The sequence below is a fragment of the Zootermopsis nevadensis genome, unplaced genomic scaffold (genome assembly GCF_977971745.1).
Source record: "Zootermopsis nevadensis isolate Lab colony 2312 unplaced genomic scaffold, Znev_1.0 Znev_ptg000019l, whole genome shotgun sequence".
In the NCBI taxonomy this organism is placed as follows: domain Eukaryota; kingdom Metazoa; phylum Arthropoda; class Insecta; order Blattodea; family Termopsidae; genus Zootermopsis; species Zootermopsis nevadensis.
Genome location: NW_028259151.1, coordinates 11,182,338 through 11,195,906, shown reverse-complemented (window position 1 = coordinate 11,195,906; position 13,569 = coordinate 11,182,338). Strand labels below are relative to the sequence as shown.

At 39.2% G+C, this 13,569-nt stretch overlaps 1 protein-coding gene across 10 annotated transcripts in view; it reads right to left on the bottom strand.

Annotated features, from left to right (window-relative positions):
* The window catches only part of milt (trafficking kinesin-binding protein milt), a 67,520-nt gene that overhangs the window by 10,130 nt on the left and 43,821 nt on the right, over window positions 1-13,569 (bottom strand). For all 10 annotated transcript variants that reach the window (XM_022086596.2, XM_022086587.2, XM_022086591.2 and 7 more), the window contains 9 exons: window positions 11,451-11,655; window positions 9,359-9,529; window positions 7,006-7,136; window positions 6,063-6,364; window positions 5,192-5,554; window positions 4,110-4,389; window positions 2,837-3,111; window positions 1,325-1,614; window positions 528-652 (listed from right to left, as the gene is read on the bottom strand). In XM_022086596.2, the coding sequence (XP_021942288.2) occupies window positions 528-652; window positions 1,325-1,614; window positions 2,837-3,111; window positions 4,110-4,389; window positions 5,192-5,554; window positions 6,063-6,364; window positions 7,006-7,136; window positions 9,359-9,529; window positions 11,451-11,655 (2,142 nt within the window). The remainder of the gene's footprint in view (window positions 1-527; window positions 653-1,324; window positions 1,615-2,836; window positions 3,112-4,109; window positions 4,390-5,191; window positions 5,555-6,062; window positions 6,365-7,005; window positions 7,137-9,358; window positions 9,530-11,450; window positions 11,656-13,569) is intronic.

Sequence of the window (13,569 nt, the reverse complement as noted above, 5' to 3'; positions counted from 1 at the left end):
TTCACATCTCACCCTGATAATTACATCACTTTAATCAGGCTTGGACATGAACACTATCTGTGCTACCAGGAACAGGCCTTGCCCTTAAGCTGGGTCAGACTGACGCCCATGCAAACCTCTAATCAGCAGACTTACATTTACTGACATCTACATATTTTCTCCATAATCTGAATTAACTCGGTTTAGTAACATACGACATAAGAACAAACATTAACCTGAACGAATGCAGGTTAATATTTGTTTGCAAAAATCACTTTTCCAAAATAACTCAGAATAATTAAGGAAGCAGTTAACTTTAGTCAGATTCATGTTTTCCATAGCAACGAAACTCTAATTATTTGGTGACAACTTGTACTCGATTCACAAAATTAATATATTCACGCCAGTTTAACAAATGCCAGAATTAATACTTCAAAAGTGATGGTGTACACCTTGTAACATAGTGCAAAGTGCTCTATGGAAAGAATATATATATATATATAGTCTTAAGAAGTATCAAAACCAAATTCTTCAAGTGCAAAGGTCACCTTTCTTTCAGAACGGGACAAAGCCATTTTGCTACGCTTTTTCTTGCTATGTGCTTTTATGGCTTGGCATTCACTATCCCCTGTAAGAGTCCATCTTAGAAGATCTGCACCACTGGATAAGAAACCTGAAAAAAAAAGTGGGAACAGGTTAAGGGCAAGAATAGGTATCAATTACAATATTTCTGGAATTAACTTCAGAATAATATAACACAGTGGAACCTCGATATAATGCGGGTTTCAGGGGACAGCTTCAGTACGCACATTAGATGTGAAATTGACATTTATCTAATTTTGGAATCCCTGATATTATGCATATTTATCCAGTGACTAAAATACACCTGCACACTAAAGCAAGGAATGTTGCAATACAGTCTCATAATGTAACCAAAACATTTCATAGAAATTTGTACAACATAAAACATGCTATCATATTGGGGGACATGATCACAGCCGCGATATATCGAGGTTCCACTGTATTTATTTGTAATTTGTTTAAAAACAAAGTCAGTAACTGGCAATATATAGCATCAGATGACAAAACAATTAATAAAAATAATAAATTGTAAATTATATGGAAGTGGTCATGGCCTAATTCAAGGTAATCTTTCAGCATATTCCTGGGGGGACTAAGAAAAAAACCACTAAAAGCCCCACTCAGAAAAGCCAGTCTCTGGACTGAGATTTGAACCCAGAACCCCTCAAATATGAATCAGGAGTGTTAACTCTCAGCTGTGACATTTGGCCAGAATAAAACAAGTTTCCCTTAAATGAAATATATATTTAAAGAAAGTTAATACCTGGAAATTTCAGAGGGTTGTATGGAGGCGGTGACGGTGGTGGTGAAGATGGTGGGGTACCATCTGGGCTGTTACAAGGGGTTGCAGTTGGGGTGAAACTTCTATCCCCACATGGAGTAGCCACTGCTGATGGAGTAACAGCCTTGATACCTCGTTCATTGAGCATCTTGGCTAGGCCTAATGTGGTTGAAAAAGTTGAGGTTGAGCCACGTCGACTCAGGGCAACAGGTGTCTGAGGGGCTGTTGGTTGTCTTGAGCTTGCCACTGTGCACATCTGGCTGCCACGGACGCTGCACAAGAAACATTTTGTTATATACATAAAATGTGTGTGTGTGTGAGCCAATGTTTTCATTATGACAACAATACTTTAACCTATGAATGAAAGGTCATGAATAGGAACAGATAACTTCTTTACAATGGCGAAGAAATGCTAATGTGTAGGGCCAAGAAATCACCCACATTCTTAAACTCACACTTTTAACCATTCCCAAGCAATTTTTGTGTGTGTATATAAGTGGAATATTATTTTGCAGAAATTCATTTTAGTATAAAACATGCATAAAACTAATCAACATTACTAAAACTAGAGAGATGGAGTTCTACCATGTACGTGCTCCACTTATCAGCTGAGATTTGGATGACATTATGCCACATTCTTAAAGCAAATTTCCACCAGCAGAAATAACAATATCTCACCGTACTCACTAGTCATTAAAATTTATGAATTTCCCACAAAAGTTTCACTGTTTTCTCACAAATCACCATGATTATGTTTGTGTTTCACACATATAAAAATTGTATGGAAATCAATCCAAGAATTCTCAAGTTGTGAGATGACAGTATAAATTTCCCTTCCATTTAAATATTTCAGCAACTGTAAGAAATATGTGAAAAATGCATCTTATGTTGAAGTCTCAATTCGGCTACGACAAAGAGAGTGAAATTCTTATAAGTCACAAGTACACTCACCAACAAAAGGTGTTATGTTAAGATGGCTCAAATTCATACACTTTTATAACACAATACAAAACTAAAAATTCACATTTCTCTATAACAAAAACAACTGTATTTGATTTATACCTGAAACACCAGTGTACGCTCTGTCATCTGCTCTTCAGCAAGAAATGGATGAATCAGAATCATTGATGGAATCAATGATAAAATTAAATACTATCGATGTAATGCACTGAACCTTCCTCTGTACCATCCAAATTAAAATCCCACAGAATTGTTTTGGGAAGACATCAAAAGTAGAATAGCACAAGAATGTATGTCTACAAATTGGAAGGCAAAGTAAATGTTTTTGAGAACGGAGGAAAAAAAAAGCTGAATAGACAAACTCAAAATAGCAAAACCGCTGCTTCCATGTGAAGAAGGCGGAAGGGGAATACTGGAATAAGGGATCAAGCAACTGACAGTACTGCCAAACTGTCACTCCAAACCTCTTTCTCAATCTGCGATACACATAATCAGAAATGTTTTGTGGAAGATTATGCATGTTTTAGTTCTGACCTGGGTGTGACACTGGTGTTATCATCAGGATGTAGCACCATGCTGTTTGTGTATGTGTATACAGAGCCAGTGTTCTGAAAGCTCTTGCCAGGGTTTACACTCTCTTCGTCTTCTTCCAGGTCTGACAGAGAGTACAGTTCCAGCCCAAGGTCTTCTAACTGGCGTCCGCCACGGATCTTTACTCCTGGCCTCTCATCCAAAAGTCCACCAAGTGTGGGGGTTGCAAGTTGAGACCAGGTGGCCAATGTCAATGATCCTTCTAGGGGTTTTACAATCTATAAACATAGAGTATATTTTTTTTTTACAACATTCCATTCTACTGAATAGATGCACTGACCTGTACAAACCACCTACTTAAAAGGTAACGCTTTGGTGTTTAACTAAGCACCATCAACATGCCTCCAGCATCATCTCGCCAGCACTCCTGCAATACTGGTAAACTTCTACCAAAATACGAGGCGCGTCCCAAAAGTAAGTTTCCCACTCGTCCCACAGCTAGCAAACCTTATATTGCGCGAAGCGACTGTGCATATGTGATAGAGCAATGACGTAGCATGGCGCATGCACTAACGGCACTTCCCGCGTTATCACAGTAGCATCGTTGCAGCTGTTGAAGATGGAGGTTCTTATTCCAGCTCCCGCCGACTGTGAAGTGCGGTCAGTGATAACGCTAGGCAGGAGTTCAGCTGGGAGGTGTTTAATCATCCACCCTACAGCCCGGACCTCGCTCCCAGTGATTTCCATCTTTTCCTACACATCAAGAAATTCCTATCCGGTCAGCGTCAGCGTTTTGAGAATGACAGAGAGGCGGAGATGGTTGTCACACAGTGGTTCCAATCCCAGGCGGCAGACTTCTACGACACAGGTATTCAAAAGTTGGTCCCACGGTATGACAAATGTCTCAATTCCGGTGGCGAATATGTTGAAAAATAGCTGGACACTTGCTGTATCTGTTGCAATAAATATTTCCATGAAATTGTGTTTTGTTTCTGTAAACGGCCCCAGGGAAACTTACTTTTGGGACGCGCCTTGTACATGGCATGACAAAACATCAAAATGGTGAATGTGCAAAATCTACCTTAAGGTAATAGCTAACAAAACACTGAAGATATGCATATGAGGTTTGTATTGGGATAGATCATAAATGTTCGCAAATGATCCAAAAAGAGTTACAGTAATTATATAGGAATAATCTTCATCCTGCTCAGTGGATGTGCAATGTCAGTGGAAAAAACAATTATCCATGTCCGACTTCATTTAACAGGAAAAATACCTGTAATTTTTCTGGTAGTTTCCAACTGCCTGTGCTATGGCCACTGAAACCACTAAGCCCACTGCTGCCCGTAGACATGATGCTGTCCGGTGTGCGACATCCATACGGGAGGTAGCTGGGTGGAGTGTGAGGGCCATCAGGATAATCATAACCTGTATAAGCCAGGCCAGAACTTAACGTGGCCCGTCGAGCCAGAACTTCTGCAGGAGTGAGTCGACGTAGGGCTGCCTCAAGATCAGCCGCACCTGGAACACCAGGCACTCCAGCCCGTGCTCCTCCTCTGCGGAAACAAACGTACGGCACGTACAATATTACGGAGAGGTAATGAGTCTCAAAAGGTTTGTGATAACAGTTAATTTATTATAATGCAATTATGGTGGACACTGTTCAGTGTTCAAAGTGTATCTGATACATACAACATTGTGAGATTTCACTATACTTCAATCTTCTGGTGACTAGTTATCTCTGTACTAATCGATATATTCTAATGTTGAAATAAATCATAACGGTGCGAGAAAAGTAAACTACAAAAATGCAATAAAATTTTCTCAGGTAATCAGGGTTGTCAGAATGAAATCAGTTTCCAACATATCAGGCACTGTCTGTGCGTTCATAAGTTTCCAGCATTTCAGAGACTCATAGGTCAATCAGTCACATCAGGTGGCCACAAAAAAATGAAATTTCAAGAGTAGTCTCTGTCATCATCATCATCATCACAGATCTAACATGTCTGCGGAGCCCAGGCTGTCCCATATACATATACCTAACCAGACAGGTTGCTGTTGGACTGGGTGGCCAATGGGGCTAGTGGGCGGTGTTTAAGACTACTGACAAGCTGGTTATGTGGGTCCTGTCGAATGCGGTAAGCATTTGCACTCACATGCTCATGTCAACTTACATGGACCGGGGGTGGGGGTGGGGCAAAGATCCTATGTATACTTCTGACGTAAGTGCCCTGTACCTTTCTTGCGCAAAAGTTTTGAACACAAGTCACACACAACCCAGTATGTATGTATGTGCACAGGGACCATTATATAATCACGAATATAACTGTAAAATGTACTGAGTTATTTCATACTCACGGATAGCAATCGTCACTTGTGTCTGTGACAACGGAAAATTCAGAGTCACTGTGCTGGGAGTCCATGCTGGGAAAACTCAGTGAACTGCTATATACAGAGCCACCTCCTATCCTACTGTTTGGCCGTAAAGATTGTGGTACTCCCATACTGGGTCCTCCTGAGGATACCGACACAAAAGCACTCATACGAGGTCCACCTGACGAAGGAGTAGCAGTGGTTTGCATCATTGTCATACTGGGCCCAGATGGTAGATGTGCTGAAGGGGTAGCAGGATAGATCTGGTGGACAGGGCTGCCACCAGTACTGCTTGATGATGCTCGAGATGCACATCGAACTGTTTCAAACACCTTTTTGTAGTTTGACCTGGTAAGAGATTACCAGTCTCTTAGTGTATTTATAAACATATTAAAGAGATACAGGTCCTGTTTACATGTTATTTGCACTCCTAACCAATCATTCACGTGTTGACAGAATTTACATTTGTTAAAGAGTGACAATATAATGACACACTACAAACTCGGGGACCTGAAATGATATTAATCTGCTTTACTATCAATTGATAATTAAAGCAAATGTTAATGTGTACAACACACAAACTGAACTATGCAGGTCTCAAGTATAGCAACCGTGAGTCAGAAATCTTTCAGTGCCTAATCATAACATTATATAATATGAAGAATGGACATGGATTTATGAGGGACTGTCATGGCAACTACAATTCTGCAAATACTGTAAGAAAACGCCTCTCTGCCAAGAGTGAACGCATTTTCACTCTGCAAAACTGAAAATCTGAAGGTGACGGCTCTATCTGCCGTAGCTTCCAACTTGTGCCTTAAATACTCAGAACTGCGCCAGTTAATATGATACTCACACTCTGTCTCTGTGGTCAGCACCAATTCCAGAGTCCAAACTCAGTTCTGAATACAGAGAACTTTCTAACTCTGAGGCTATAGAGTCTGGGTTGGTGACAGGTCCCAATGAAGATAAGAGCCCACCACGAACTTGAGGCATGCCCTTTCTTCGCTGCCTACGCAGCTGTTCTTGTGTATCTCGAAGCAAGCTCAGTACTTCAGCGTATCGATCTTTCAGGTCTGCTAATTCTCCAGCTAAATGTCCCTGATTTTCTCGTGTGATGTGTAGGTTCGATGACAGCCCTTCGTTCTCTGCTGTTAGCTGTAACAAAGTACAATGTAGTTATCTAGGCCACTGTGCCATTACCACTCTATTTCTCGTCACTGATCACCAGGAATGATAGCAGCTGAGCATCTACAGTCACATGCCCTCATTAGCCAATCACTTTCAGTCACTTGCTGTACACTCACTTGGGTAGTTGGTGTATAAAGTAGTTACTTCAAGCATGAAGTAGATGTCAGCATGCCAGTCCACAATGTTGCCAAAGAGCAGTAATGTACTACTGAAGCATATGATATAAGCATTGGAAGTGTGCAAAAAATTATTATTGTCAGAATTTACATTTCACTCTCTTCCTGCGCACCATCTGCCTTCAATCCTGTCGGTCACTTTAGTCAGTGCTTAGGAATATTGTAGGATTTGCCAGTTCATCTTTTATGTATTACAGGTCAACAAGGAGGTCTGAGGGTTGTGGTGCTATGAAGAGGAGCCATCTGTTACTTAGTACAAAACACAAAGTAAAGTGTAAAATTTTACTTAAAACTTGTCTGAAAGACAAGTAAAACAAATGATGTTAGACGTGTTCTTCATGGTCACCTGAAAAATTTCTTGGAGACAGACTCACTGTGTATTCAACTGAATTCTGAAATGCAATACCCACTCTGCGATATCACATTACTAACCTTCTGAATTTGGGATTCTGCATAAAGTAATTTGCTGGTGAGAATCGCGAGTTCTTCATGTTGCTGACGACTCTCCTCTTTCTGACGATGCAGTTCATCTGCTAAGCAATCAACCTCCATGTTGGCAGCAGCTACAACATAAATAAATAAATTAGAACAAACTTTCATTTTCTTCTTCTGCCTTACTTCCCTCATTATACAGATGTCACATGACGTAAAAGTTGATAATTCACATATGTTTGGGGGAGGTCATCACAAGCTGAAAATAAAACGAAATTATTTTGGTGACCAATGTCAATCTCCTGTACCAATCATTTAGTTTATTCTACATATTTGTGGAAATACTGCTCAGAGTGGCCACTAATATCCCTCAGGAAAACGATAACTCTCTTTGAAAGATAACTATTTGCTTAATGAAGTATGGTACCATGACTTTTATCTGTACTGGGGAATTGAAAAGGCTTTTTGTGTGCTACCATAAAAAATAATTCAAAGGCATCATTCTGTTGACTGTGGTCTTCCCCAGCTGATCTAGTGACCTTAAAACCGTCTTACAAATCTAACAAAGTGCACTGGTGCAATAGCGTGCTGAAACCACATGTCTCGTCTGACCAAAAGCAGCACATATTTTGGCAGTTCTGGCAGGTGATCTTTGAGAAAGTTTAGGCGCCTCTCTGCTGTTATGCGGCGTTCAAATATGAATGGTCGAGTAAGTCTACTGTCACTAAGCCCACACCTGACATTTGGAGAAAATCTATGTTGAAACAGGGTCTCATTTGTTACATTTGGATTTTCCAAACCCCATCAGTGGGTATTTCTGTGGTTTATTATTCCATCCCTCATAAACATCACCTCATCAGCAAACAAAAAATGTGCTGATCATTTTGAAAGAACCAGTCAAAGAACATCATACATGCTGGGTAAACCTCAGGTTGAAGAGCTTGAACAATCTGTTGGTGGAACAGATAACTGTAATAACTGAGTCTCCAGACCCTCATGCATTACACATGAGTTCACCAAGATTTTCTATTAACACTAGTGATTAGACTAGTCCACCATCTCACCAATGACCTCTTCTTTGTCAACAATTTGCTGTACCAAATGCTAGGTCACTGGTTCAGAAATTCACCTCTCCCTCATAAACACAGTTTTGAAAACACTCGTCAGTCAGTTCGTTGATTTCGGAATTGTCCCTCACATTCCTGAACGGATTTCGTTGCATTCCCACCAGAGAATCCATAAACAAAACAGATATCCACATATTGGTTGTTGGTATACAGCAGCGCCATACCACGTCGCCCCTCGCTAGTCCTGTTCTAGCCGCGTGTTAAGTGAATGTTTACCGAGTTGCCTGGTCAGCAGTGTTGCCAGATGCATACCAAACTGCATGCTCATTGTTAGCTACAGACATTTAGAAATCCTTGCCTTGAGAACTTCAGATGTCCATAAGTTCTTCAATACTGAGAAGAGGAAAATGACTACCCTTTATTTTCAACTAGTACTCATCCCCCTTCAATGCAGAAGTATTTAAATTAACACACTATATTAAAGAAAATAAAAATATTTAATACCTAAAAGACAATATATAATTCAAGTCATCAACTTCACATCATGGGACAGCTGTTCACTAAAGGATAGCATTATAGCTCTGTCAAGTTTATGTGCATGAATGCCCCAATCTACGTACCCTATCAAAGGACTTTCATGAAATTCTGTACGCCTATGTATATCACTGATGTGCATTACATAACATACTGATGGTGTGAAACGTTGAAATTGTGTCTGATATGGAGACAGTGGGAATCTATATTAGTTATTCATCGCCCTGATGACGGAGGCAGTATGACCTCTGAAACGTTGGTTAATATCAACCAGACTACACAGCGCAACAACCCAGAAGACGGAAATCTTTATATTAGTTAAAGTAACACACAGACGGAAGTATTTATATGAAAGCAGTCATTAGATCTAACAAGACATGTGGCAGATGTGAAAGCAATGCATGCCCTCATGTTACTCAAAATGGCGCCACATCCACAGATTGTCAGCAAAGGTTAATATTTCATTTAAAGACTTCCACAGAACAGACAAGTGCAGCAGAATCTGCATGCAAGGAGAACACACTTCTGGGCATAATTATATGAAAATATACATGTGTTACGACCGAGGAGTTACAACTCCTGTTCTTTTTGGGAGGTTCCATGTTTCACTCTCGGCCTGGAAGCCACACATTCTGAGGCTACTCCTGATTTTCTTCAGACAATGAAGCCAAATGCTGGACCATGACTGGCTCCTTTCAAAAACACAGGACCCAAGAGACAGAGAAGGTTTACTTAAAGCAATACAGGCTTACCAAGCTGTGATGCTATGTCTTGCACCAGTCTCTGTTCGGCCATCTCACAGTCTTCCGTATCAAGTGTAAGTTGGCTTGCTTCACAGCGCAGCTGTCTGTTTTCATCTTCCAAGGATGTAATTCGACGCTGCATGAATTCCGAGTTGATGCAGCGGAGACTTGAAGGAGTGCCTGATGACATAAATGTCAGTGTCAATCGTAACTTTAACCACAGGCGTGAAATTTAGGCAGAGGCATATCTGAGCCTGAACACCTGCCGGGGAAAAGCAGCATGTTTCAGCCACTCTGTGAACCGAATACTCGCTGTCCAGCCTACAGCCACTCACAGCCATCCAGCTAAGCAAAAGAATTAAAATATCATACAAACTCTACATAGGACAAACTAATTTTTTCATCTCAAACTTGATTTACTTTTAATTCAGCCATCCAATATTCTTATGAGAACAATTTAATAATTAATAAATTCATTAATAGTAAATTTAGCAGTTTAATTACAATTTATTCTCAAAGTAATGTCACCACTTAAAGTGTTCATTGTGATGGAAGATTTACAAATTTTACTTCTTATCTCAACGAAGATAACACTAATCTTCTTTCATGACATGAAGAGAATACAATTAAAATATGAGTATTCAGGAGAATTTATGCATTTTTATACATAAATATTACAACTTTCTATTCTTTTAACAATCCCAATTGAAGTTCCTTATTTTTCATGAATCAATACAAACTGGAGATCCGTACTAACACAACACTTGGTCTTCAATTTCTGATGTTAATTATGTTAAGAAGGGAATGCAAACATAACATGATTAGAGTGACTGAATACAAGAACAATAAAACCATATGGCCTATAACTGAAATTACTGTCTTTCTGCCAATTATCTTTACAGCAACTTTTATAGCCACTTTAAAATTAGGGATATTTTTATTTTCAATTAGTCTAACAATATGTTGGACATGGACCGCCCCTGGGGGGGGGGGGAGATATTAAGCTTAGATACAGAATAACAGGATTATGATACATCAGAATCACAAACATAGGAACAACCGCTACAGTCATTTCATGTTGATAATCACCGACAAGAATAGGAATGGTGATAACAGTGTTTGTGGTCAGGGTAACAAATAAGTACCTACTGCACACTTTATGACTGTGATAAGCCACCAGATGAAAGCTGAAGTAGTGAACACCAACGATAATAGATGGAGAATGACGGTACATAAGATTTGTGACACAGAATAGGCATTTATATCAACATGGGAAAATTTCATGAAATTAAAATGTGACAAAGACTAAGATAAAGACTAGGCAGACACCAGAAAGATTCTGAAGGAGACATGAAGACAAACTGCCCGTTTTGAATAAATTATTAGAGTTTTTATGAACACAACTGTATTTGATAATAAATACTGACCACATATCCACACAGAGTATGAGCCATCAGATTACAGAAATAGGTTACATGACAATGACTTGTTGAAATCAAGTGTAAGTTGATATCAAAACAGGAATCATATTTGATAAATGTAATTCCTGCGAGTATTTCTTTACTCTAATTTTTGAATACAACTCACAATTAGAATTAAGTTATTTAGACTGAAGGTTATAAAGTTTAGATAATTCTTTTACAAACGGTGAATTGACTTCTGCACATTTAGGCAATAATACCATTTGTTTCACAACTTACAAGCATTCCCTTCCTAATAACAAAAATATCTAGAGACATATTTTATATTACATTATGAAAGGAATGACATCCTTTGATATCAGTGAAGACATTCTTAACAGTGTTGCCAAATGCTAACCTTCAATATTCACATCCAAATACCAACATTCTCAGAATGTAAACAATGAACTGTAACAAAAGACTGCTCACTTGTCTATGGCCTTGTTACCCGAAAAGAGTGAAACTTCACAGGTTCCTACGGCAGATGACATATTTCTGACATTAACTTTTGAGTGAGCAGTCACAATTATCATTATCTTACAGAATTAAGATAAGATGGAACAAAAGAAGTTCTAAAGCATGTAAAAAACTATTCACATTATCTTCTAAACCAAACAGTTACGACATGTATATACAGCTACCTGACTCTGAGCCAGATTCATCCACATCATTTGTGAGGATCTGAATGAGCTCCGTCTTCTTTGCCAGTTCATGGTTAAGCTGCGTCAGCTTCTCATTGACATGTTTCAGTTCTGCTTCAAGTGCTGCGACGCTGCTTTCCAACTTCTGGTTATGAGCTAGCAACTCCTTTCCAATATGAGCTGTCAATTCTAGGTCTTTCTCTTTCTGCAATATAAAAACCATCACTCGAGGGATCAGGAATCAGTACAGGACAATTTACTTAGGAAGCTTTCCACTGTCTGGACAAAAGTATTCGCTTTGGATGCCATCTTTGTGCAGGAGAGGGTACTCAATATGAGGGACCTGCTACATAAAGCTATTCACAAGAACGCATCATCTCCATATTCTGCGTGAAGAAAAAGGAAAAACGTTATCTGAAATGCTGGTAACCACTTACAAAACATCACATCAGAACCCAGAATACCATGATGGACATCTTCACAACCTTGAGACCCTTAAATCTAAAAGGTATTTATCACCAGGCAGTGTGACTAACCAGAAGAGGCTCTGTAAACAATAGGAGGCTATACACCTCAGTGAGTGGCATGCATTTTTACCACATCAAAAGCAGGTAACAAGATTAACTGGGTGAATTCCTCGGAGCGTACGGCCATTCTAAATGCGTTATTCGCTCAGATATGTCACTGTTGCACTGTGACTCAAGGTCACTTCTGTGCCTTTGATCATTCTTGCACCAAAGAACGAAGGTTGTGCCTGTTAACAAGCATGTTCCACCTCAAAAACAACTCAACAGATTTCAATAAAATCAACTATCTGGGTATCCACACTGAAAGTTACCATGCCAATTTAAGAACTTACTTACTATAACAAACAGGTTCACAAAGTTACGCAATATTTTCTTTAAAAATTCAGTTATAAGTGAGATATTTGATACTGGATTTGTTTGAGAGGTCTTTCAACACCGGACTTCTCGTTTCTGTCGCTGCAATTTCCGCGCATTTCTCCAAGTTCTTATCAGAAAGTATGTCCTACTTCCTGATCTGATATTCAACACTGAACAGTAACTGCTTACAGCAAAAGGTACCGACACATAGCGACAACTTTCATACGTCTTTTCTAATAACATACAGGTATTCTGCATTATATACGGCAGCACAACATTACAAAAACCACACATGGGGTACAAAAAGAACATTGGCGGGGCCAAACTCAGCTGCCTGATTCAGAACTCCTGCCATAACAGAAGGGCACAGGCTGAGACTGTTTCAGCAGATCTGAGGGGAATATTTAGAGTGAGGTGAAACATCAGGAGGCTAAAGGAGGAGATCCATGGGCAAGATGAGAAATGCACACAAAACTGTACTTGAAAATCCTTAAGAGACTATTCATGCATGTGAGGATGTGGAATGGATTTATTTGGCTCATGACAGGATATAGCCATCAGCTGCTGTGAACATGGCAATGAACCTTACAGTTTCATAAATTGCAGGCAATTTATCACCTGGCAAGACCCAAAGGGATCAGCTTCATAGAGTTTCTTGTTTCAGCTCCTGCTATCCATCTTCTGATAACAATACGTGATTATCTGATAAGTCATAATTTTTGAACCTATCTACAAGTTTAGTCTCGAAACATGCTATAAACAACACCACAAAATTAGGTCTTCATCCTTCAAAGATGTAGGTTGATCAACTGATTTAAAAGTACTCTTCATCTTGAGATAACAAAATGGAAATTATTTATGTTTCCAAGCAAAAAAATATTGCTCGATAACAAATTAAAGACTTACTTGGTTATATTTAACAGTTACAGTTCTGAACCTAATTTTCCTATATAGAGATTTACATCATTTACCACCACAATGAATGAACAAGCATAAACTTTACCGAAGTGGACACCAAACAGTTAAAACTTTCGGCGAACAACGACACTGTGCCTTTAATTATAATGGAAAAGCTTCTTCAAAAAATATGGCACAGTTTTTCTTCTTTCGGGGTGTTGTGAAATGATATTTACCACTAAGAAGCTTATACATAACTCACTCGTGCAGCATCCTTCTATACAGAGTTTAGTTGCTAAGCTTGTCAATAAATTAATCATTTCTACCTAACGCAGGGT